The sequence below is a fragment of the Trifolium pratense genome, linkage group LG6, assembly GCF_020283565.1.
Source record: "Trifolium pratense cultivar HEN17-A07 linkage group LG6, ARS_RC_1.1, whole genome shotgun sequence".
NCBI lineage: Eukaryota > Viridiplantae > Streptophyta > Magnoliopsida > Fabales > Fabaceae > Trifolium > Trifolium pratense.
The window spans coordinates 35641254-35666409 of record NC_060064.1 but is presented as its reverse complement, the minus strand read 5'-3'; the positions used below and the strand labels follow the sequence as shown (position 1 = coordinate 35666409).

General features: G+C 34.2%; 4 protein-coding genes across 5 annotated transcripts; 3 read left to right on the top strand and 1 right to left on the bottom strand.

Moving 5' to 3' along the window:
- Positions 1-508: 508 nt before the first annotated feature.
- On the bottom strand, positions 509-6444 carry LOC123888653 (U-box domain-containing protein 3-like). 2 transcript variants are annotated; one of them, XM_045937768.1, is made up of 6 exons: positions 6039-6442; positions 4832-5112; positions 4505-4621; positions 3195-3999; positions 2086-3062; positions 509-1041 (listed from the first exon to the last, which is right to left on the bottom strand). In XM_045937768.1, exons 1-6 carry the CDS (start codon positions 6046-6048, stop codon positions 976-978), a joined length of 2256 nt encoding a protein of 751 aa, XP_045793724.1. In that variant the 5' UTR covers positions 6049-6442; the 3' UTR covers positions 509-975. The 2 variants fall into 2 exon arrangements, with proteins under 2 accessions (XP_045793724.1, XP_045793723.1); XM_045937767.1 differs by having other exon boundaries at positions 2086-3999; positions 6039-6444.
- A 1866-nt stretch (positions 6445-8310) lies between these two features.
- On the top strand, positions 8311-12842 carry LOC123888656 (TOM1-like protein 2). The gene is made up of 3 exons (XM_045937770.1): positions 8311-8951; positions 11663-11938; positions 12124-12842. Exons 1-3 carry the CDS (start codon positions 8466-8468, stop codon positions 12595-12597), a joined length of 1236 nt encoding a protein of 411 aa, XP_045793726.1. The 5' UTR covers positions 8311-8465; the 3' UTR covers positions 12598-12842.
- Positions 12843-13934: 1092 nt separating this feature from the next.
- LOC123888654 (legumin A-like) lies at positions 13935-16271 on the top strand. Its single transcript, XM_045937769.1, has 4 exons — positions 13935-14520; positions 14633-14883; positions 15076-15633; positions 15742-16271. Exons 1-4 carry the CDS (start codon positions 14103-14105, stop codon positions 16129-16131), a joined length of 1617 nt encoding a protein of 538 aa, XP_045793725.1. The 5' UTR covers positions 13935-14102; the 3' UTR covers positions 16132-16271.
- A 2162-nt stretch (positions 16272-18433) lies between these two features.
- LOC123892177 (zinc-finger homeodomain protein 2-like) lies at positions 18434-21959 on the top strand. Its single transcript, XM_045941997.1, has 2 exons — positions 18434-18702; positions 21251-21959. The coding sequence occupies exons 1-2, from the start codon at positions 18434-18436 to the stop codon at positions 21957-21959; spliced, it is 978 nt and encodes a 325-aa protein (XP_045797953.1).
- The last annotated feature ends 3197 nt before the right edge of the window (positions 21960-25156 follow it).

Genomic DNA, 25156 nt, shown 5'->3' with positions numbered 1-25156 from the left:
AAACTTTCATTATACTGACTGTTTACCATCTTTAAACTCTTATTTAAACACAATAAATGATTGTCAACATATTATCAGATGCATGTGTAAAATAACTTTACACCCGACACGATATATAAGTTAAATTTATAATAAAAAAATTATATCAAAGAATTCTATCCACACAATTCATGGTTATGTTCTGTGTGTTTGAAAGAGTTGGTCTACAATTCATTGAGGCTTATTTTACAATATAAAAGAATTCTCCCCACACAAAAAAAAAAAAAAAAAAGTGTGTATAAAATCTTATACTTTTTTCCCAATAAATATGAAATAAATTTCAACTTGTATGAAAACAGTTTAACCACATTCTTTGTCTGATTAAAGAAATAAGTTGTAGTGTTTGTTTCCTAATTCTTATTGAATTCATTGCCTAAAAACAAAACACCACATAACAAAGGAATCATAACCCAGTTAAGCTTGTATATATAGCAATGTGTTGCATCTAATCAACATTAGGTCAAACCCATTTCATCAAGTCCACAAGAACCTATACCGTATTTATGGTTGAATAGAATGCTCAAATAGCATAAATACAATGGTCAAATAGAAGAATTAGGTACAATAATTTATGGTAGACCCACAAGATCATATGCCATATTTACAAATATGTACAAAAGTGACTATTTATAGGACCACATCAGTTATGATGACCCTTAACTCTAACAAAATAAAGCATTCCATCTTGTTGCCATGCTAAAGCTTCCAAAATAACTTACATGTTCTCTTAATAACAGACATCTCCCTTCAGAATGAAACAAAACCATTAAAGCCAACAAAATAAAAGGGTGGGAAAAAATGAAACACTCGAGACTACGAAACTATGACATAAATGCAATTAAAAGGAATTGAAAAGAAAAATAGTAATGATAGAAATCCTACAGTACAAGCAGAAGAGAAAGAAAAGGGCAACAAAATAACCAAAATTGTTTATCTTCATGATTTTCCTCTACCGGGAGCTTCTGTGCGCTGACTACGGAAATGACTGAGAAGCTGTTGTGCCTGCATGTATGTGAGAAACATGTTAGCATTTTTTATCTTTCACATTTCAGATTATGCTTAGTACCTGAGATAGTGTAAGTCACGACTCGCGACCACCAATGTTTCTGTACCATTTAAATTGTTGTGAAACTGGAAATGCAGAATTGAAGTAATTTTTTGAATAGATTATGTTTTTAATGAGATTACTTAGGAAACTAATGTTTCTACTGAGATAGAATACAAGAGATAATAGAATGGGAAGTTGTAACTTCCACCAGCCGCTGATTTACACATAGACAGGTTTGCGAGTCTGTCCTCCTAGGAAGCCCAGATAGGTAGCAAGGGCGCATGTGTGACACAATACGGATACACGGATATGAGAAATTTAGGATATGATACGGCCTAGATACAAAGTTATTTACATGTAAAATACTTGTAAAGAGACAGTGATGATTCTTCATTAATTAATATAATAACTATGATGATCCTAATTTACAAAAAATAATACTTGTGATAAAATTGCAAGAGATAGTTTTAACTTCTAAAAACCTGATGTGTATTCGTCCGTATCACATGAATTATCCCACCCACTGAAGTCACATCCCGCTCATAAATGTGATGTATCTCATACATATCCAGTCAAATATATTTTTTTAAATTAATTCTTATAGTTCTAAGATGTGTACCCAAACATATTCTAGAGTATCAATATCCTATACATAATAGGAGGCCTACTAATAGATTTCCCCATCTTCCTACTTCATAGATATAAAAGGGAAAATGTATTAACAAAAACCCTAAACAAGATAGTCAGTAATTTCCTTCACATTTTTTTTAGAGAAAATGGGCCAACGAGAGGAAAGAATGCACTGCACAGAATATCTTAGAAACTGAATATGTTAGCTATCATGATTAAATCACAAAGCTTGAAAACTCTATGGTATATAGCAGATGGATAACAGCTCAACCAAACGGGGCAGAATAACAGTATATGCACACTAGCAAAAATTTAACCATCAAAATAGAATACAAAGACAAAAGACAGAAAGGGAATTAAGTCCATACCTTTTCCTTTGCTCTTGGCGTACCAAACTGGGATAATGCAACTATAGGAGGTACAGCTCCTTCTTGAAGAACCAGGGTACAAAACCTACGGCTATGGAGGCTTAGTTGCAAGAGAATGGATGCAGCATTTTCCTTTCCCCTATGAGAACCCGACTCCACGAGTTCAACCAGTAAGGGTATCCCCCCTTCCCTAACAATTTCTACTTGACCTTCTGGGATCGTTGATAGGTTTGCCAAAAGAGCTACAGCCTTGTCAACCATTCCATCAGCAGGATCCAATAGCATAGCCAGAAACTTCACTGCTCCAGCTTGAACCATACGAGCTTTATTGTCGTGAAATATTGATAGGTTAAATAAAGCAGTTGCAGCATCTTTCTTCCCTCTAAGAGTTCCAGAAGCTAGAAGTTCCACTAACGCTTTAATAGCACCGGAACGACCAATTTTCGCCTTATTGTTTTCTGGTACCGAGAGGCTGAATAGAGCTGCAGCAGAATTTTCCTTGGCACCGTTGTTTCCTGTCTTCAAAACATAGATAAGCGGTTCTATGGCTCCTGCTTCCATGATCAAGGTCTTGTTGTCTTCATTAATCGACAAATTCAGTATTGCTGTCACAGCATGCTCTTGTGTAATCTTCATCTCTGAATATAACAATGGAAGTAAATGCATGATAGCCCCACATTGCCCTACAATGATACGGTTTTCCATGTTAAACTTGGTAAGGAGTCGCAATTCTTCAGCAGCAGCAGCTTGTGTTTCATTTGATTGGCTCTGTAGATCTTCGATCAACTTACTGACATGAGATGTGGTGATCAATTTATCTGATTCCGAGTTGGAAGCAGGACGGGCATCATCTTTTGAATGGCTAGTAATAACAATATTATTATTGTTATTGTACTTATGTTCATTCTCCACTGTTGAATTTTTTGATCCAGGGCTTTGAAATTGCTCTTGTGGTACTGTTGGAAAATCCCCGAATTCTTTATATGCAGGAGAAGCAGGAAACATATTATTATGAATATCTCCAGATAACGTTTTTGATATACCTGACACGTTTTTTGAAACTGAAGGTACACAATCAGTACTAGAAATAGAACTTGAAAATGACTCACTTCTGCTGTGACTACATGAAGGAGCAAGGGATTGTTGCTCAAACTTTTCTGTTTCACCGTTCTCGCATCTATTGGACTCACTGCTTACTCTGGAAGAGTTGTCACCTTTTTGCTTCTCAAATGCATTTCCAGTTTGAAGAGATGATTTTGAATTGGAGTTGCTACTATGTGAAGACCCGAAACTACAGACACGGTCAAAATCTTGATGCAATAAATGATCTGTCGGGGGTGAACTCTGAGTAGAATTACTCTGCTTTGAGTTATTGGGAAGTTCGACATTCTTTTCTTCACACCAATTTGTTATCATAGCTTTAACAGTATAATTAGGAATAAGATTTGTGTGAGTTAGTCTCTGGTGAGTCTTCGGACAAACATTCAGCCCATTATCAAGCCATGTTTGGATGGACTGTCTCTCATATGTTTGACCTGAAGCAACAATAACAGGATCCAACATGAGTTCGAGCGATAAAGGGCATCGAAAGTATGTTGGAACTGAGACACCACTTTTGACTTCAGGGCATTTAGTTTTCATCACATGATCACGTAAATTGCAAACAAGATTCACAATTTGGTTAAATTCATCTAACTCCCCTTTTGTTTTGTTGACTTCGGCGTTTAACCTTTCCTTTTCAACAGCAATACTTTCTTTCAGAAGCTCCTGATTTGATGTCAATTTAAGTAATTCTATGATTTCCCTTAAATGTTCATAGCTAAGTTTAGTGTCTTCCTTTTGATTTCTCAGCACTTCTTCTATATAGACAGTTGTTGGTTCCTTCTCAAGACACTGAAGTTCCTGTATATGGTGCTGAAAAAGTTGCTACCAATTAGCCTCACAACATAATTGATTGACATGACACTAATTAACTGAAAATAAACATTCCCGCCAAATACAGTAGTATGATCTATTCCCCTCCTTTTCCTTTGAGAGACGAAAACAATGGGAGAATAATGATAAAGGATGTTAAGAAGCCACACATTGGATGAAATACGGCCTGCAAATGTGTTTATAAGTGGTGGACAATACTCATTTTACTAATCGGTTTTGTAGGATTGAGTTAGGCCCAACCCAAATTCTTAAGATGGTATCAAAGCCTATCCATCGGCCACCCACCATTTTATCCACGCACCAAGCCATATAGTGTTGGGCGTGAGGAGGAAAAAACACAAATTGCATATTAAATAGAGATAAGGCCTGACATGAGTTTATAAAAAGTGTCACTCTTCACTTTACAGACCGGTTTTGTAGGATTGAGTTAGGTCCAACCCAAATTCTATGACAGGAAACAAGTAGTTTCAAACTTGGGACATACCTGAAGATTATCCAAAACTGAGGCAGATGAAGTTAACTTTGGGGATATATCAATTGTGTGACAAATCCTAAGCGAAGTGTTTTGTAACTTTATTAACAATTCTCCACTTTGAAGAACCTGAAAATAACACAATCGCAACAAAACAATTAGAGAAATTACAAACAATATCTTCAAGAGAAGAAAGGCATACGAGAGAGGCATTGCTGGTTCGACGTTTCCTTTCAACCTTGTTCAAAAGCAAACAAAGAGGTAGTGGATCCTGAAAAGTTTGAAATAATAGTGGCAGAATAATGGTATGAGTTTGAGTATGAAAAACTAACTGCTTACACTGTGGATCCTGCTCATCTTTGGGCTCCATTTTTCAACGAACTCCCTAGCTTTGTTAACATGTACATCCAATTCTTCACATTCTTTATACAGATTGTCATCCAAAGGGATTTCGCAATCCACAACATTATCAAGGACTGGTTTCAAACACCTCAACACACCAACCATAGTATTACAGTTCTTCTGAAGGGGCATAGGTTTCAACGTTTGGCAAGAAACTAGATGAATGAATCGAGAAATGCTGTTGATTACACATTTTGCTGAAGTTATATCCATTTGGCCTGTTTTGGTTAGACCACGTAACAAACTAATATTATAAAAACAATGGACAATTAAGCTTATGTATAACTGTATAACATGTGCCAGCTTAGGCTAGTTGCAGAAAAATTCCCCGTGGTTCAAAACTAAGCAACTTGATCCCCTAAACTTTACAAAAAATGTAGACAACGGTTTGATAACTTCACGAAGTTGAATTGCTACGTCTTGAATCACATATGGAGAGTGTTTTCCAAATAACCTATAGTTAAATGTCACGCTAAAGTAAATAACATAAATAAACTAGGATGAAACCGACTGAAACGAAAAAAAGAAAGGCAGAAAGATATCGCTTCCACGTAAAATCGTTCCAAGCAACATTACAAAAAGGTTATCACTAAAAGAGATCAAATCAAATGTAATAGCATGTTAGCTATTTAGTGCATGCAGATGCAGGCCATTGAGGAAGAAACAAATTTTGGTTTTCACAGTTTCTAGTAAAATAATCATGGGAATTGGGAAGACAACAATGTCAATTTTCATTTTTCAACTCAAATGACCCCTAATTCAACTTTTACACATAAAATGACCCTAATTCAACAATGTCCTTTTTAATACTCCAAATTACCACCTCATTTTTACAACTTTTTCCTTCTTTTTTCATCACCAACAAATGAAAAGTTTACATTTTTCTATGAACAATCCAACAAATCACACAAAAAAGTGTTTCAATTTCAACAACATAGTAAAACACACACACACACACTTATCAAAAACAAAAAATCTCTCAAACGCATAACACCCTCAATAATTCACACAAAACCCAACAACCATAAATCAAAAACAGAAAAAGGGCACCTAAGAAATCATTAAAATATGAAAAAAAGATTAAAAAAAAATACATTTTGTGAACAAAAATAGAAACTTTGAATAATTACATTTGCAAGCATACCTATATGCATGGTTCTGAAACTGAAAAGGAAACAAACAGATCGAGATGAATTTTGAATGGTTAGTAGTGAAAGGCTTTCCCTTCATTCATGGCTGTGTTTTTCCATTCTCAACAAAGACACCTGGAAAGCCTGAGGAAGAGGGTCCCTTTCAGCAACCAAAGAGAAATTTTGATCAAATTAAGAAAAATCATAAACATAAAAAACAAAGGGGGAATTAAAAATGGGTTAAGGTTGTGGGTCCTTCATTCATGATTTTAATACGGTTGTAGTTGCAGATTTGTTGTGTATTTTGGGTATATTTTAAAGCATATGATATCATCTTTTCCAAAAACAAAGACAGTATATGATTTCACGGATTCACCGACTCATGGTGTGTCAAAGTTTATATTAATCCGATTATTTCCAAGTGTATGTATTTTTCAAAGCTCCTCTTTTATTAATCCTCTTATTTATGTTAGATGAGTTACCATAATTTAAAGTTCGATCATGACGTAAATAAAATATAGTTAAAAATTATTATCAGATTTCTCGTATGATTAGTTAGTTACTATAGTTAGTTGTAGTTACTAGTTAGTAGTTTATAAATAGAATTAATTATTTGTACTATAATTTTTCTCATACGGTAACATTCCAATTTTATGAATACAAAATAGTTTGAGCTATTTTTTCTTTTCTTTGCCATGTTTCATAATAAATGATTCTTCTTAAAGTAAGCTCGTTAATTTTTAAGTGCTTCGATTTTCTTATATTAAAGATCGGAGGAAGTATTAAGTGAACTTGTGTTTGGATGCTATGAATTAAGTTTTACATGCTTTGTGATGACTACTATTATCTATGTCATCTCCTTCCTCTCTTTTCTTTTTCTCTTCTTTTTTCACTTTTAGAATCTCTCATATTTTGTCTGTGAGGTGATGCTTTTGCACTCCAATATTTGATTAAACAACAAAGTTTATTGCAAGATTTTCCTCTATGTATTTGATGAAATGACTAAGAATGAAGTGTTTTGTCAATACCATATTTTGATTGCCATCACCAAATTCAACATCTCATTCTCATAAAGAGGAGTGCTAGCAACACACTCTTTAACAAACACACTCTAACACACTCTTTTCTATTGGTTAAAATTTATATGGGTCCCATAAAAATTATATGGGTCCACATTTTTTTATGGGACTCATGTGAATTTCAACCAATAAAAGAGAGTGTGTTGGAGTGTGTTTGTTAAAGAGTGTGTTGCTAGTATTATTCTTCTCATAAATGACTAATTTTATTAACATGTTGAATTTTTGTAAAAAAAAATGTGGTTGAATCAATCATGTCAGAGACTATCTCTATGATCAATATGGTGTAAAAACTATAATTTTTTTTTAAAAAATGAACAAGTTTAAAAAATGTGACTCCTACATTACTCGACTAATATCCATCATTCCATCCATATGTAAAACAATAAGACCTTTGTTGGAATATGTAACATTAAGATTTTTATTAATTTTTCGGTAATTTTTTTTTTTTGACAATAATGTTCCGATAACTTATAAAATGCTTGTTTTTTATTTAGTTAATCACTAATACTATCCTTAAAATATGGATCGTGAATATCCCAATGCGTGATCATTTTTACTATACTATTTTTATTTTATAATAGTTTTTTTTATAAAAGAGTTCAACGTAGAGAAAAAATATGAGTTTATTTGATTTGTAAAAGATAAATATCAGATAGAAGAGAACAATACATAACAATCTTATTATTATCTTATACGATCTATGGTTGACAAAAATTTATTTTAATATATTAAATAATTTATATTTAAGACAAAAAAAATTATTCTGTAATTTAATTAAGAACAGTGTTATTACCTCCAATTTATCTAATATAAAAAGTAATTTTAAAATCAAACAAAATATAGATGAAGTTTTTAGTTGTTCTTAAGTTCAAAATAACATTTTTAACATTTTTCTTATTTTTATTAGGCTTAATTAGTAAAATAGTCCCTTAAAGACATTTTTGGTTTCAGATTGGTCCCTTAAAGAAAAAAATGTCCAAATAGGTCCCTTAAAGAAAAAAAAGTCCGAATAGGCCCCTTAAAGACATCTCCGTTAAATAGGACCAAACTGATTAACGGAGATGTCTTTAAAGGACCTATTCGGATTTTTTTTCTTTAAGGGACCTATTTGAACTTTTTTTTCTTTAAGGGACCGATCTAAAACAAAAAATATCTTTATTATTGTTATTATTGAATAAAGCATGACCACACAAGCTTCCAACAAAGCCACGTAAAAGTACATCAATCAATATTGTCAAACCAAAACACTCGCACAAAATCTCTCTCTCAAACGTTGAACTTTCTTCACTTTCCCATTTTCACAAACACCTAACCTGCACTTACCAACACACACTCCGATCTGCGGTTCCTCACTCCATTCCAATGGACAAATCCAAGCTAGCACTATTCGGCGAGAGGCTCAAAACCAGTAGCGCCAACATGAGTCGAATCGTAAGCGGAAAAATGAAGGAAATACTCCAAACACCGACGCCGGAATCAAAGATGGTCGACGAAGCAACATCGGAAACATTAGAGGAACCAAATTGGGGAATGAATCTGAGAATCTGTGGCCTTATTAATGCTGATGAGTTTAATGGTTCAGAAGTGGTGAAAACTATTAAGAGAAAGATTAATCATAAGAGTCATGTTGTTCAGAAACATAGTCTTGATTTGTTGGAAACTTGTGCTATGAATTGTGAAAAAGTATTTTCTGAAATTGCTTCTGAGAAGCTTTTAGATGATATGGTTAGGTTGATTGAGAATAATCAAGCTGATCAGGAAAATAGAAGAAGGGCTTTTCAGTTGATTAGGGCTTGGGGTGAGTCTGAGGATATTGCTTATCTTCCTGTTTTCAGTCAAACTTATATGGTTAGTTTTTTTTCTTTCTTTCTTTCTTGCTTTGTTTTTATTTTTTATTTTTTTATAACATTATATGGTTCAATTTAGTGTTACAATATGTTAGATTTATGAGGATGTAGTAGAGGATACACTCACCAATGAAGTTTGGTTAAAATTCAAATGGGTCACACACAAATTTGTATAGTTGGACTCATATAAATTTGAAGTGATATGAGTGTGTGTTAGAAAGTAAGTAATGTGAATGTGTTGGAAAGTGCCTTATAAGTCCGTTATAAGTGTAGCTCAGTTACCAACTGTGAGAGATGTTATTTACAGGAGTCTGGGTTCGAACACGAGATTTTCCACTTCTCTACACTTAAAGTGCGTGAAGTGAGTGAGTCTAGCCAATAGGGAACTTGACCAAAAAAAATAGAAAGTGCCTTACAAAGTGTGTTACTAGCTAGCATTTATTATAGGATGATCAATAATATAGCTATATCTAAGTATGTGAGCTGTGATCAAACTAAGGGGGAAAATATAGAGTTCACCTTGGTAGGTGTAGGTTATTATTAGTTAGAACTATGATGAGAGGGTGTTCTATTTAAAGAGGTACGGGTTGGACCTTTTGTGGGTCAATTGTAGGCAATCTTATTTTGCATTGTTAGGCTTAGGCTACTACTCTTATGGATGTTAAAATTAATTCACTTGAATAAATTTAAACAAGATAAAAAATTAAAACAAATTGATTTGCAATTTTAGGTTGTCATACACCAAGTACTTATTATATTATAATAGCGATATAGATATATTATGGTAGGTTATTAGTTAGAACAATGATGAGAGAGTGTTCTATTTAAAGAGGAAAGAGTTGGACCTATTGTGGGTCTATTGTAGGCAATCTTATATGAATTAAATGATGTTATTATGTCTTTTCCTGTCATGAATCATGTTCTGTGACAGTGTGATGTACATTATTTAAATTCAATTATTTTTCAGTGGGTTAGTCTAGGTTGTCAATAGTGGCCTGTATCTGCGCTATCGCACCGAAGCGGAGCAGTGCGGTGGTTGTGCCTGACGGCTAGTTGGATAGTGGTGCAATTCACGATCGCGTCCGCTCCAGGCGCCATCACAGGTCACGCCTGTAACGTTGCTATGGCTGCGCGAAGTGTTTTTGAAGATGAAAGATAGGATTTTGTCTCTGTTAATGACTGGATGTAGTTTCCGTCAATAAAGATATGCTTTTTGAGCTAGATCGTCATATTTCGCCCACAAATATCTGGGTTTCAGACCATCTCTTTAGTTTTACAGTTTCAGCTGTGGCAGCGCTTCAATATTGAAGGAGAAGATTAGCAGACTATGTTTAAGTTAGGTTAAATGAAAATGCCATCTGAACCCTCAAGGCCCAATCTACATAAATAAATATAAATATAATAAACAAAGGAACATAAAAGACATGGGACTTAAAAAAACCGCAGCACTTTCAATACACGGTAGTAGTTAGTAATAATATTAAACAAATAACAAAGTAATATAATTAAATTAAAATAAAATATTATTACTTACTAGTAAATGACCAATAATTGAATAGTAAAAATGATAGTAGCAATATATATAAACTAATAGGAAAATAATTACGGATATATACTTAACATTAGCATAAAAATATTTAAATATATATTGGATAAAATATATAAATATAAATAATTTGGATATGTATATAGTATAAATTATTTAGCTACAAATATTCAAATAGCAGCCATCCTGCTATACGCTATCTCAGTTTCGGAGTCAGCCGCTCCGCTATCCGTGATTGACAAATGACAACTATGGGGTTAGCTTAATATTTTGATTGATTTCTTTCTACCTCTACCGTATTTAGTAATGTCTGCTCAATACATACCCAAACCACAATAAGACCTAATTATCATGACTTTTCTCTGGTGCTTTTATTCCTAATTCTGTCTTGTCTTGTATAACCACTAATCTGTTGTTACATTTTCTTCTCATAACACTGAACATGTTTTTGTTGTTGGTTTTATGACCTGTGGTAAATTTTCCTTTAAACTTAAAAGGCAATGTCAATCACAATTGAAGTTGAAGCATTTTCATTTCATCTACCTCGCCTAACACTATGATTTATATTTATCTATTTGTTTGTTACTTTTATGATGGATTAAAGGTACCTACACGGTGGCACTGAATATTTGGCACCGTAAGATATCCAATTTTGGCCTCCATGCTCGTCTTAGATGCATCTAGATGAATTTGCATTCTATATACTCCATGTTAGTTTATCTGGTTTCAAATGCAAAGCTTCTCTTCGCAACTCTATACCCTTTATTTCTTCTCCCGAATAATTCAAATGACATAGGACCCAAAAAAACTTGATTGACATTTGGATAAAAAAAATTTCATTGGAGGGTATTGGTAGTTTAGATGAAGCAAATTTCATTGGCCTCAAATTGTCTTTGGCAACTTTTTTGTTTTTGGTACTTAATTTTATTTTTATATATGTAGCTTCTAGACATTGTTTGGCGAAGTATACCATGTGAAAATAGCATTTCCCAGGTGACCTTGGGATTTTTTTTTACAGAATATTGGCCATGAAGTAAATTTCACATTCTTATTCTCTGCAATTTCGAATGTGGTGCCTTCCATTTTCTATTTTACTTCCACGTACTCTTGTGCTTCATTTTCTGTCATATTAATTTGAATCCTACACCCTCTCTCATTGATGACAGAGTTTGAAAGGAAGGGGTGAAACACTTGACACGGCGGGAGGAAATTCACCACCTATTCCATATGCCTCAGAGTCACATACTTTAGATCCCCCCGAAAGATACCCAGTTCCAGAAGCAGGGCTACACGCTCTTTCTCTGGATGAATCGGCAGCCTTCTTTACAGATCATCAACCAGCATCAGTTGAAGAGAAGAAAGAGCATCTCGTGGTTGCTCGAAATAGTCTTGAATTGCTCTCTAGCATATTAAATTCTGAAGCAGAGCCAAAACCTTTGAAGGTAAAGATTTTTGAAATTAAATATCACCTGAACAATGTTTTTTTTGTCAAGTAGCCTAGTGGCTAGACTCACATACTCTTAAGTGTTTATTCCTTCATAATAGATGAAGTAACTGCTACATCAGTATACAGCTAAGAAATAGGAATATATTTTTTTGCTGATAGAATATTTATCTGTGTTTGTAGGAAGATATAACTTTGACTCTGCTGGATAAGTGCAAGCAATCTCTCTCTGTTATCAAGGAGATTGTGGAAAGTACCACAAATGATGAAGAGACACTTTTTGAGGCTTTATATCTCAATGATGAGCTGCAACAGTTGGTTTCTAAGTATGAGGAGCTGGAAGCTTCTCAAAGGCCAGGTGTACAACAAACGCCAAATGCTGACACTGCCAAGCATGACGCTGGAGCTGTTCAAAATCCCAATGAAAGATTTGAAGATGATGAATCTGAAGAGACAGAAGCTGCTCAGGATCTTGATCGTAAGCTGCCCCAAAAGTCAAACACTCCTGAAGTTAGTGTCAATGCAACTGAGGTGGATGGTCATGTTGAAACCAAAATAGTGGATAGCACAAAAGTGGATGGTCATGTTGAAACCAAAATAGTGGATAACACAAAAGAGAAGAATGGAGAACCAAGCCTCAAGAGTAATACTGAATGAGTAAAGCAGCGGTTGCGCGTTTCATTTGTTTCTTGCTTTATATTTTGTTGCTGTCCATATTGTGTAGGCCTGTAATAATATTTATAATCTGTAGTTCCTTCTACAAGGGTGATTATATCCCGAGGATTGTGTTATTTAATCCTTGTGAGATTATGGCAGTTCATCATAATGTTCCTGTGGCTTTTTCTTTGTAAATTATCTCATTTTAACTCTCTTCCTTAGATAAATGAGGCCTGTTTTGTGCATGCAACACACTCTTTAACAAACACACTCTAACACACTCTTTTATTGGTTAAAATTTATATGGGTCCACATTTTTTTATGGGACCCATGTGAATTTCAACCAATAAAAGAGAGTGTGTTGGAGTGTGTTTGTTAAAGAGTGTGTTGCTAGCATTATTCTATATATTATATTCCCTGATTGACTGTAAACGTACGATGTTCTATGCACATCAGTTTGATAATATGCGCCTTGTTACAAGCATTAGCATAACCTGTTCTATGATTCAAATTGACACACAGGGACTTTAACTTGTTTATAGTAGTTCATGTGCTGAAGTTGTATTTTCTTTAATTGAAAATTTATGAGCCATGTTTGTGATTATAAAAGAAGAAAACATTGGTCTCATGCTACTACACATTTGGCGGCTTCCGCAAATGAATTCGGCATCGGGGATCATCTTTTGCTTTGGTTGTATTCATCTACTAATAATTAGCCAATTGGGAGGAGGAGGGTAGAAAAAGTATGCCATGAAATCATATGAAAAGAACCAAGTTAAGTTAATCACTAGCTATCAGTCACGGACCAAGTCTTTGTAACAAGCAGTACCACCAAGCAGATGCCATTAAAAGTTTAAAATCAACAAATGATAAAAATTACTAACACCTGAAAAAACCTGAAAAGTTTTAATATGTATAAAAATGTTATTTTTAATTACGATGTCATTGACGCGAAATATTCACTGATTTTGCCGATGATAAGTCTCCACCGAAGAACGTGACTGACCATTTTTAGTAGACCCTCTCACCTTGCTACATTTTTTCTATTCACAAGACTCGAACTCAAGACTTTACTTAAGGAATCTGAGTTCAGTTCCACTCAGACCAATATAATATAATTTTGATATAAAAAATTAAATTTGAGAGGATTTGATTTCTTTTGAATAAATTCTCATTTTAGATGTAAAAGTAAGATTCCATATCAGTAAACAACTGGTTGATGAAAATTTCACATTTTCAAGGTTCTATTACGAAGCTGATAATAATGTTTTTCAAACACTATGCACATAGGACAGTTTTTCTTCACAAATCATTGCAGTGCATAATTTATAAGAAAGAAACATGGAAGTAAAGAAATAAAGCCATGGTCCCCCACCACCGATTTAGGCAAAGAATTGCAATACAAACAAGCATGCTCTTTGTTTGATTATGGAGATGATAAAGCCACTTGCTATATCAGACATATGTGTAACACACAAAACTTCCATAGCCATGCAAGCTGAAGAATGTCTAATGCTCAGCACTCCACATTCTCTAACGTGTCCATTCTTCACCATCCTCTCTTCCCTATAAATTACGAAGTTCTCATTAAGGTTCTCCGCATCACAAACAGTATCCTTACAATATCTGTCATCATGGCTAAGCTTCTTGTACTTTCACTTTCACTTTGTTTTCTACTTTTTGGTAGCTGCTTTGCCTTTAGAGATCAGCAGCCTCAACAGAATGAGTGTCAGTTTGAACGTCTGAATGCCCTTGAACCCGATAACCGTGTAGAGTCAGAAGGTGGACTAATTGAGACATGGAATCCCACCAATAGACAATTCCGATGTGCTGGTTTCGCTCTCTCTCGTGCTACCCTTCAACGCAATTCCCTTCGCAGACCATTTTACTCCAATGCTCCCCAGGAAATTTTTATCCAACAAGGTTAGTTTCGTTGAAGTTGCGACCACAGTTACAATTATGCTGCAAACTCTAATATATACTGACATTATATTTTATACTCCAAGTACTAATTAATGCTTTATACCAATTGTAGGTAATGGATATTTCGGCATGGTATTCCCGGGTTGTCCCGAGACCTTTGAGGAGCCACGGGAATCTGAACAAGGAGAGGGACGCAGGTTCAGAGACAGTCACCAGAAGGTTAACCGATTCAGAGAGGGAGATATCATTGCAGTTCCTACCGGTGTTGCATTTTGGATGTACAATGACCAAGAAACTCCAGTCATTGCCATTTCTCTCACTGACATGAGTAGCCACCAAAATCAGCTTGATCAGATGCCTAGGGTGAGTGAGCATAACCAAACTTCACATATAATATACTCCCTCTGGTCTTATATATAAGCAAAGATTCATTTTTCAGATTCATATTATGGATCACATACATCAGTTATTCAATGAATCTGATAATGTTCAAGTCCTAGCACTAACAACAACAAAGATTGTAATTATTTGATTTTGACTGACAATGCTTGACAGAGATTCTATCTTGCTGGGAACCATGAGCAAGAGTTTCTACTATACCAGAAACAACAAGTTAGAGGCAAGGAAGAACAAGAAAGCGAAGGCAGCAACATTTTCAGTGGCTTCAAGAGGGATTTCTTGGAAGATGCCTTAAATGTGAACAGACATATTGTGGACAGACTTCAAGGCAGGAACGAAGACGAGGAGAAGGGAGCCATTGTTAAAGTGAAAGGTGGTCTCAGCATCATAAGCCCACCAGAGAGGCAACCCCGTCACCAAAGTCGCAGCAGACAAGATGAAGAGAGGTGGCAGCCACGCCCACATAAAAGCAGAAGAGAGGAAGAGGACGATGAGAAGCACAGCCGACACCACGACCAAGGTGGAAGCAGATGGAAACAAGACAATGGACTCGAGGAAACCGTTTGCAGTGCCAAATATCGTGAGAACATTGGCTCATCTTCATCACCTGACATCTACAACCCTCAAGCTGGTAGAATCAAAACCGTTACCAGCCTCGATCTTCCAATCCTCAGGTGGATCAAACTCAGTGCTGAACATGGATCTCTCCACAAAGTATGTCATTCATCTCTTTTTTCCTTTTAATTCATCGTCCATTACTTATCAACATTATTCGCATAGTGTTAGAGAATAATAGCTAACTCAAAATCTATGTCCATACAGAATGCTATATTTGTGCCTCACTACAACCTTAACGCAAACAGCGCAATATACGCATTGAGGGGACGCGCATGGTTACAAGTTGTGAACTGCAATGGCAACACTGTGTTCGACGGGGAATTAGAAGCTGGCCGAGTGTTGATCGTGCCACAAAACTTTGCTGTAGCTGCAAAAGCATTGAGTGACAAGTTCCAATATGTATCATTCAAGACCAATGATAGAGCCGCGATTGCACGGCTCGCAGGGTCATCATCCACTCTAAATGGTATGCCGTTGGATGTGCTAGCCGCGACATTCAACTTGGAGAGGAATGACGCCAGGCAGCTCAAGAACAACAATCCCTTCAAATTCCTCGTTCCACCACGTGAGTCTGAGAGAAGAGCTGTTGCTTAGATTTGACATGATCAATCAATAAGAATAATAATGAATAACAAAATGAAGGCTTAGATGCCTTTTGTTAAGTTGTAAAGTTACTTGAGTAATGTAACTTATGCGGAAAGAGAATAAACAAAATGCGAAATTTCAATGCTCTATGATTTTCTAGTTTTTACAAAAAACTGAACTTCTAATTTTTTATTTTACAAAAAACTGCTAATTTCTTGAACAATATTCATATTGAAGTATGTGATTTTGGACATATTTATCCTAATTAGCTAAGGTATTTTCCCCCTCAATGATTTAATCTTAACTTGTTTGTGTTACACTAGATGTAATTAACCAGCAAAAAAGACACCAACTTCACGTTCATATTTCAATCCAACACCATGATTTAGAAAAATAAAAACACATATAGTTGCAAGTAAATACAATAGCTATGTAGTTAATTAATAATTGTATCTATTGTATGTATATTTAATATCACTAACCACACCTTTAGCATGCATAGCAATATAGCATACTCCAAAATGGATTGAAGTATTTATTTATTTATTACATTTACACTTGTCGCCGTCGCTGCTTCCTAATCACTCTGTGTCGATTTAATTCCTTGAGGGATTTGTAATTGCTATTTGAATTGTTAAATCGACAAATAGTGATTAAAACATACAAGAAAATAAAAAATAAAATCAATGTTACCTAGATGAACAGATTCTCGAACAAACGTAGCCGAAACAAAATTCTAAAAGACAAATGTGAAGAGGCCGGTGATGGAGAAGTGATTCTGGAGCCTATGAAAGCGGCGATCTTCAAGGATCAAAAGTGAAGCAGCGACGACGACAAGTGAAGCGGTGGCGACAAGCGAAGCGCCAGCGAAAAAATTTGATCTTACGGAGAAAGAAAAGATGAATTCGTAAAAAAAAAATGAATAGGACATGTGAAAAGTGTTTTTTAGTACTCCCTCCAGATACATATATAAGAAAAAATAATCGTTTACGCGGTGTTTAAGAAATTTAGTTAAGTGTAGTTAATTTTCTTGATTTAATGCAAAACATGAGTTAAGTTTACTATATTACCCTTTGAAAAGTGATTTATGCCTTGGAAATCACATAAACTTTTGAAAAGTGAAATTATTAAATAAGGGTATATTAGGAATATTAGTATTAATTAGTTTAAAAGTAGTTGACTTTTGGTTATATTTGTGTCCAAAATTTGAAGTGTTTTTTTTTTCCTTATATTTGTATCCGGAGGAAGTAAATGATAAGAATATGTGTAACCTAAAATATAATTAATGAAAAGTAGTAACCTAAAATATAATTATTTAAAAATTAAAATAGTCAAAATTACTTTTTGATAAAAAATTATTAATATTTAACTTGAACACATATAACTAAATTTAATTGGTATCAGCATAAGACACCTACCCGCTATTTTTTATCTTAAGAGTCTCATTTCAATTCTGAAACATATTTTATTTTAATTTAAATTTCATCTAGTTTCCTTTACATAAAATAACAAAATCTTGTCCTTCTTAAACCAAACCAAAGTAATTTGAAATTACATGGACAAATTGAAAGAAATTTATTTTTTATGGACTAAAACTCAAATTCATCAATATTATAGGGACTAAAAACACATTTTACCCTTAAATTTTATAACTTCTTGAATTTCTTAAATGAAAATCTTAAAAAGTGTCTCAAAGATACTTGTTACCAAAATGCGAAAAAAATGTAATGGAAAAATGAGTTTGTGTTTTCTTCTAAATATTAAAAATCTTTTTAGAAGTTTGATACTCTCTTGATGGGGGATAAAAGTTGGGCAAATGTTCGCGCTCTACGGGCTGTTTTAGTGCTTTTTGAGACTATGTCGGGCTTTGTGAGGATTCTAGGAAAATCTCTTGGGTTAGATGAAAATCTATTTGTTTGCGTAAGGAGTTTGGAGGTTTGGGGGTTAGACAATTGCGTGAGCTTAACCTGGCTTTGTTGTGTAAGTGGTGTTGGAGGATGCTGGTGGACAGAGAGGGGTTGTGGTTTAGGGTGCTGGCAGCTCGGTATGGGGTTGAGGGAGGTAGATTATGGGATGGAGGTCTGAGAGGTTCGCTGTGGTGGAGGGAGATAGCGCGTAATAGGAAGGGTGTTGGTCAGCCAGGAGGCAGTTGGTTTAGGGAGCATGTTTTGAGGAGGGTGGGGGATGGGTCAGATACTCTTTTCTGGACCGATCCCTGGCTGGATGGGATTTCGTTGCGGGAGCGGTTTGGGCGTCTGTTTGAGTTGGCGGAGACCAAATCGCGCACGGTGGCAGAGATGTTTGCTCTAGGATGGATGGCAGATGGGGAGGCGTGAGAGTGGTGGAGGCAGTTGAGGGTGTGGGAGGAGGAGATGTTGGGGGAGTGTCGGACTTACTTCTTGACATTGTTTTGCAGGATCAGACTATTGATAGGTTGCAGTGGCGTCCAAACCCTGACATAGGCTACACTGTCGGGGGAGCTTATCAGCTTTTGACTTCTCATGCTTCTGTTACTTTGGATGATGCGGAAAACCTTATATGGCACTCTCAGGTTCCTTTGGAGGTTTCCATCTTTGCGTGGTATCTATTGCGTGACAGGTTGCCCACGAGAGTAAACCTGGTCACTCGCGGTGTTTCGTCTCCTACAGTTGACACTTGTGTTTTTGGATGTGGAGTGGCCGAATCGACCTATCATTTATTTATCTCTTGTAGCATTGCTGGATCTCTCTAGGATTTAGTTCGCGCATGGATTGACATTTCTTTGGTGGATTTTACTACTCTGCGTGATTATTTTGTCAAGTTTACAGCATCAGCAGGTGGATCTTGAGTGCGTCGGTCCTTTTTGCAGCTTATTTGGCTTACTTGTGTTTGGGTGACTGGACAGAGAGAAATCTTGTTCCAAGGCTCAACATGCACACCTCATCTTTTGTTGGAAAAGATCAAGCTTTTCTCATTTAGGTGGTTGAAGACGACGAGTATCACGTTAGCTTCAAATTACCATAGCTGGTGGTCTAGTCCATTGTTGTGTTTGGGCCTGATATGATTTGTTATGATTGTATCTTTTTGACTCTTTTGTAAACTGTTATAGTCTACCTCGGTACGTCTTGTGATGGGGAAGCTGTTTGTGTTAATATATTTCATTTTGGCTTCTTAAAAAAAATGAAAATCCTTAAATTGCAAGAAATTTATTTTTTATGGACTAAAACTCAAATTCACCAATATTATAGGGACCAAAAACACATTTTATCCTTAAAATTTATAACTTCTTGAATTTCTTAAATGAAAATCTTAAAAAGTGTCTCAAAGATACTCGTTAGCAAAATGCGAAAAAAAATGTAATGGAAAAATGAGTTTGTGTTTTCTTCTAAATATTAAAAATCTTTTTAGAAGTTTGATATTATAATAAGTCAATTTTTTTTAATTATAATAAGTCATCGAAAACCCACACACATAAAACGAAGTGATCGAGGTTTGAATCTCAGTCCTAACGTCAAACACTAACAATTTTAACATTTATTTTTTTTTTTATTTTTTGATCACATTAATTTTGACATTTCTACTTAGGCATGACAATGGGGCGGGGTGGGGACGGGTTTTGCCCTCCCCAAACCCAAACCCATAAAGTTCGGGTTTCCCCAAACCCATCCCAAATTCGAGCGGGGATAAAAATGATAACCCCAAACCCATACCCAATGGGGATCGGGTATCCCCATCGGGTTTCGGGTATCCCCATTACGTCAGTTTCCACGTGAATTTAGATTATATTTTAGTATTTTTTTATTAGAAAAAAAGTTAAATGTCCAAAATAATTTTCTCTTAACAATATTTTTTTAAATAAAGAAAAAAAATAAAGAAAATGATTTGGTTATTACTCAAATTAACATAAAAAATAAATATATGAACATAATTTAAGAGATTGTTTAAGCGTTTCTAATTTAAAAGAGGTGAAATCAAATTTTTAGTATAAGCGGGGCGGGTTCGGGGTGGGTATCTATCAATGTACTCATTACCCGCCCTAAACCCATCTTTTAAAATCGGAGAAAACCCAAACCCGAACCCAAACCCAATCAACTCGGGTTTTTCCCGTCAAAGCGGATATAATTTGAGTGGATACCCGTGGATATGAGTTTTATTGACATGCCTTCTACTGGATAGACAATTAGACATCAAACAAATAAAAAGAAAAAAGTCAATCAATCCACTATACTGAACGTAAAAACCGCTGTAGAAATTGGCATACTAGCTTTTGTCAATGATACACAAACAAAAAGTATTATAAATTTGATACAAACAAAATCATTTATTTTATTTCAGATACATTTTATTATTCAGATACATTTATATTAATTAAGTATATGTGTAGTAATATTTAATTGATTCAGTTATAATTGATATTGTACTTGGTAGAAAGAACCAAAGTTCGATCCCTCGCAACTGCGATCGGGAGGAGCTTGAATTATTTGATGTCAGAATTGAATCAGAATCAGATTAGACGGTCCAATGAATCTCATACTAGTGGTGAAAAAAGTGTATATATACACACACGACTACGCATTTAAAAAAATTGTCATGATAAAAATATCTTAAAAAGTCAAGATAGAAAGATGTCAAACAAATAAAAAGAAAAAAAGTCAAACTACTCTAAAGAGCATGAAAACCGCAATAAAAAATGGCATTCTAATTTTTTTATTTATTTGATCAAGTAGCTTAATAATCTAAAAATTCCCCTTAGATTTTTATTGGATGTAGTACCCAAAAATCCAACCATTTGACACCACGTCATTTTTATATTTAGTTTTTTTTAATTGAATAACCACGTCATTTTTATATATAATTTTTTTAATTGAATTATACTTTGATTAATAATTGCTCCTACGAACAATTAATTGTTTCGCTATAAAAAATTAAAGTCTCGTATTGGTAAAGTTTGAATATATGTTAGTTCTTGTATGATAATTACTTAATACAGCATTTAATATCGAAGTTTCTAGATTACTAGAGCAATATTATTTAAAGACAAGTGATGAAGCATATGAAATTATAAGAAAAACCGGTGAGTAACAATAGAATAACATATCAAAGGAAAGACTATGTTGTTTTCAATTCCCTTATTTATTGTGTTTTCAAGCCTTTGCTTGTTAACCAAGCAAACGGAAATAAAAGAGAGTGACACAAAGATCACTAACAGCCATAATACTGAACAAGTTGGTTCCGTTGAAGAACCTATATCAAATTATCAAAGCAAGGAAATATTTAATGAGTGCAGGAAAAATCATGCTTCAAGCATTGGGGGCTATGCTCTTGATGGTTGTTGCGAGTTTTTACCTGCAGGTGTTGAAGGTACTACTGATTTTTTTAAATGTGCGGCTTGTTTTTGTCATAAAAATTTTCACCGCAAAGAAACCGTTGCTAGCGAACCGACTCATTTTCTATCCAAAATCACCTACATTCCTCAGCCAACTCTCATCTCAACGGTCTTTCAAACTTCGAATGGTTACCACCATGTGACTGGACCATCCAGCGGGACCACAACTGCACATGCTTTTCCTGCTGTTGTTATCCATGATGGGGCCCACTTTCATGTTACCGATCAAATCAATGGTGGTGGTACTAGTGGTGGCGGAGAAGGTTCATTGAGCTCTAAGAAAAGGTTTAGGACTAAATTTAGTCATGAACAAAAGGAGCAAATGTTGGATTTTGCTGTGAAAATAGGTTGGAGGATTAAGAAACAAGATCAAAATGTTGTTGAGATATTTTGCAACAAGATTGGGGTCAAGTTTCAAGTGTTTAAGGTTTGGATGCAAAACAATAGGCATACCATTGGCAAAAAGCCTTAGAAAAAAATTATAATAAATTATATTGACAATAATATGTTGATTTTGTGTTCTTGAATCAACCTATATACTTCATGGATTCATAAAACCTATAGATAAATTAGTTTAATTTAATTTCAGCATCTTTTATTATTATATATTTTGTATTTTTTTTTAATTTCTATTTCTTCAATTTCAAGTTTGATCAATATTGTTGCGGTGCCTTGACGATATCAACTTAAAAGATGAAGATTTATTGATTTGTAGTTCGATTTAGTGTATCCTTATTTTGTTTAGGACGAAGCAAAAAATAAAATATATTATTTTTATTTTTATGGAAAAATTGATATTAATTGTATCAAGTATGCTCTATCCCAAGACAATATGTTGAAAAAAGGAGTTTGTATTTCTCTATACATAACCATTATAAAAAATTATAGTTGCAATTACTTCATGACTTTTTTTTTTTTTGACTAAGCGTCATGACTTTTACAGAGTTAATAAATACATATAAATATGTTGACGTAATGCTAATTGTAGTTGCAGAAATTATGATTCTTTTTTTTGACTAAGCGTCATGACTTTTATAGGTTTTGTTGGATATTTGAATTGACTTAATTTTGTTAAAACAAATATGCTAATAAGATGTTGAAAAACATGTTACAACATCCTATTTGCTAAAGGAAATCTCGCGCATTTAATATGAGCATCTGCTATATATGGAAATCCACTTAAAAGCGCGCTTATTGAAGATTTGATCTGATCAGGTGTTTTTGAGATAAGTCAGACTTAATGGAACAGCTGTATGACTATACTTATCTTCTAAAGTCTTTTAAACACTTTTGGAAAGCTTTGATATATCCTTGATGAAGATTGAAAATGAATCAGATCATATTTTATGAGTCTCAAGGAGCGTCCTATCCTTTGTGAAGCAAGAGGAGCATGCTAGTTCACTATATATGAAGACCAAGTTCAAGACTAAGTATCTCATTTGAAAAATATTAGAAATACACATTGAGTCTTTGTTGAGTCTTAGCGTCTGTATTTTATTAATTGTGATTCTTACTTGTGGATTCTATAACACGAGTTAAGAACTGAGTTTGTTATTTGTAAGGTTACTCCTAAGCTTTGAAGTACAGAGTTAACTGTGTGTGATTCACTTGAAGCTTTTAAGCAAGAGTGAAATATTGTCTTGGTAAGTTGTTGCCACATTATTCCCAATATTGTATGAACAACACAGGTTGTGTTGGTTAAGTGGGAAGTGAGATGAGATCTCATGTCTAGGAGTTCCTAGGCAGAAGTTGCATAAGTAGTGTCGAGGTTACAAGACGTAAACCAAGGGTTCGCTGGAGGTCTTAGTGTAAGACGTAAATCCAAGGGTTTGGTGGAGGTCTTAGTGACTAGAACTATTAGTGGATTTCCTTCCTGGATTGGTATCCCCCAGAGTAGGCAGTTGGCTGAACTGGGTTAACAATTACCTGTGCAATTTATTTATTTTCTGTCAGTTTTACATGTTACGTCAGATGTGCCAACAATAAGTACAACATCATTCATAAAGCTATTGTTGGTACATCTATGGTAACATCATTTTAGTGATACCAGAATTTCAGGTTTAATTTTTTTTTTGGTATATTATAGGTTTAATTTTTATTACTACTTTTTTAAATGTTCATTTCAAAACAAAACCAAGGGACAAAAGACATTTAGAGAGCAAAGACTTCTCTCAATTGATAACAATAATAACGATAAAAAAAATGGAAAAATGTGGAGTCCGCCAATAAATTTTTTTTCCTCAAATTGAACAAAGTTATGTATAAAAGAAATTTGCCTGACTCTATCGCAATTGTGATTACATTGGTTCAAATTACACGAACTAAAGTGTAAAACCATCAATAAAAAAAGTTATTTGGTTGTGTTGTGAATTAATTCTATACAAATAGACACTAAATGTATATCTATACAAATGTATGTTGTGACACAAATGTCTTTAATTGATAATATGGTGGCAACATCAACACCAACATTATAAAGAGCCCTTGCTCCTACATTATCATTTTTCTTGCACTTAAATTGCCTTGTTAAAGTCCGTTGTTTAAAATCATCCAATCTAGATAATAAACTCCATCAAATTTCTACCGTTTAAAGTCATTTGTTTAAAATCATCCAATTTAAATAATAATCTTCGTCAAGTTTCTAACGTAACTTCACCAAATATAAAAGTTGAGTTAAAACTCAACTTCTAATTTATTTTTGTTTTACCAAAAAGTTCTAATTTCTTTTTGCCAAGAATATTGAACAATATTTATATTGAATTATGTGATTTTCGACATATTTATCTTAAGCTAAGGTGTTTTTTTCCCCTCTAAGATTTAATCATAACTTGTTTGCTTTTACAATAAGATATAATTATAACCAACAAAAAATAAACCAACTTCACGTTTCACGTTTCAGATTTCAATCCCACTACACCATGATTTAGAAAGAAAAAAAAAAACAAAAACACACAGTTGCAATAAAACACAACAGCTATGTAGTTAATAATTGTAAATCCATTATAAATAGTAGTATTATTAGCTCTAGTCTGTACATCTTGTGTATGTCTATTTAATATCACTAACTTAATGTAAGTTGTGAGGTCACATATGCTTACCTCAAAGAAAGGGATATGTTAATTATTTATTTGGTCACACTAATTGTGGATACATTCCTCCCTAAGTAAGCTTCCAATATAAACTTCATATTTTAAAACAACAATATATTAGATTACTGGAATAATCAACAAATCAAACCTATTAATTTTAGATTGAAAGAAAACTCTTTCAGATTTAAAGAAGGTAAACAACATTAACTTGGATTATTAGAAGTAGTTTCAACCATACCTCAAAACTCTTAAACTGATGACGACAACCCTGAGAGTGTGTTTGGATGAGGAAATTTTTCGAGGTAAAGTAATGTTTTGAGGGATTATAAACCAAAAAATTGACTATAAACCCTAAAATCGGCCGAAAATCCAAAAAATCGGCTGAAAAACCAAAAATCGACCGAAATACCTAAAATCGGCCAAAAAACAAAAAAATCGACCGAAAAAAAATTCGATGATGAACTCTAAAATCGGCTGAAAATCCAAAAAATCGGCAGAAAACCCAAAAATCGGTCGAAAACCCAAAAATCGACTATAAAACCATAAAATCAGCCGAAAACCCAAAAAATCGGCGGAAAAA

Coding starts and splice junctions, on each gene's coding strand:
- LOC123888653 (XM_045937767.1), bottom strand. Junction 4,622..4,831: donor AGATGAGCAGGATCCACAGT/GTAAGCAGTTAG, acceptor TGTTATTTTCAG/GTTCTTCAAAGTGGAGAATT. Junction 4,000..4,504: donor CAGTTTTGGATAATCTTCAG/GTATGTCCCAAG, acceptor CAACTTTTTCAG/CACCATATACAGGAACTTCA.
- LOC123888656 (XM_045937770.1), top strand. CDS start 8,466: ATGGACAAATCCAAGCTAGCACTATTCGGCGAGAGGCTCAAAACCAGT. Junction 8,952..11,662: donor TTTTCAGTCAAACTTATATG/GTTAGTTTTTTT, acceptor CATTGATGACAG/AGTTTGAAAGGAAGGGGTGA. Junction 11,939..12,123: donor CAGAGCCAAAACCTTTGAAG/GTAAAGATTTTT, acceptor CTGTGTTTGTAG/GAAGATATAACTTTGACTCT.
- LOC123888654 (XM_045937769.1), top strand. CDS start 14,103: ATGTCTAATGCTCAGCACTCCACATTCTCTAACGTGTCCATTCTTCAC. Junction 14,521..14,632: donor GGAAATTTTTATCCAACAAG/GTTAGTTTCGTT, acceptor TACCAATTGTAG/GTAATGGATATTTCGGCATG. Junction 15,634..15,741: donor AACATGGATCTCTCCACAAA/GTATGTCATTCA, acceptor ATGTCCATACAG/AATGCTATATTTGTGCCTCA.
- LOC123892177 (XM_045941997.1), top strand. CDS start 18,434: ATGGATGGCAGATGGGGAGGCGTGAGAGTGGTGGAGGCAGTTGAGGGT. Junction 18,703..21,250: donor GAGGTTTCCATCTTTGCGTG/GTATCTATTGCG, acceptor TGTGTTTTCAAG/CCTTTGCTTGTTAACCAAGC.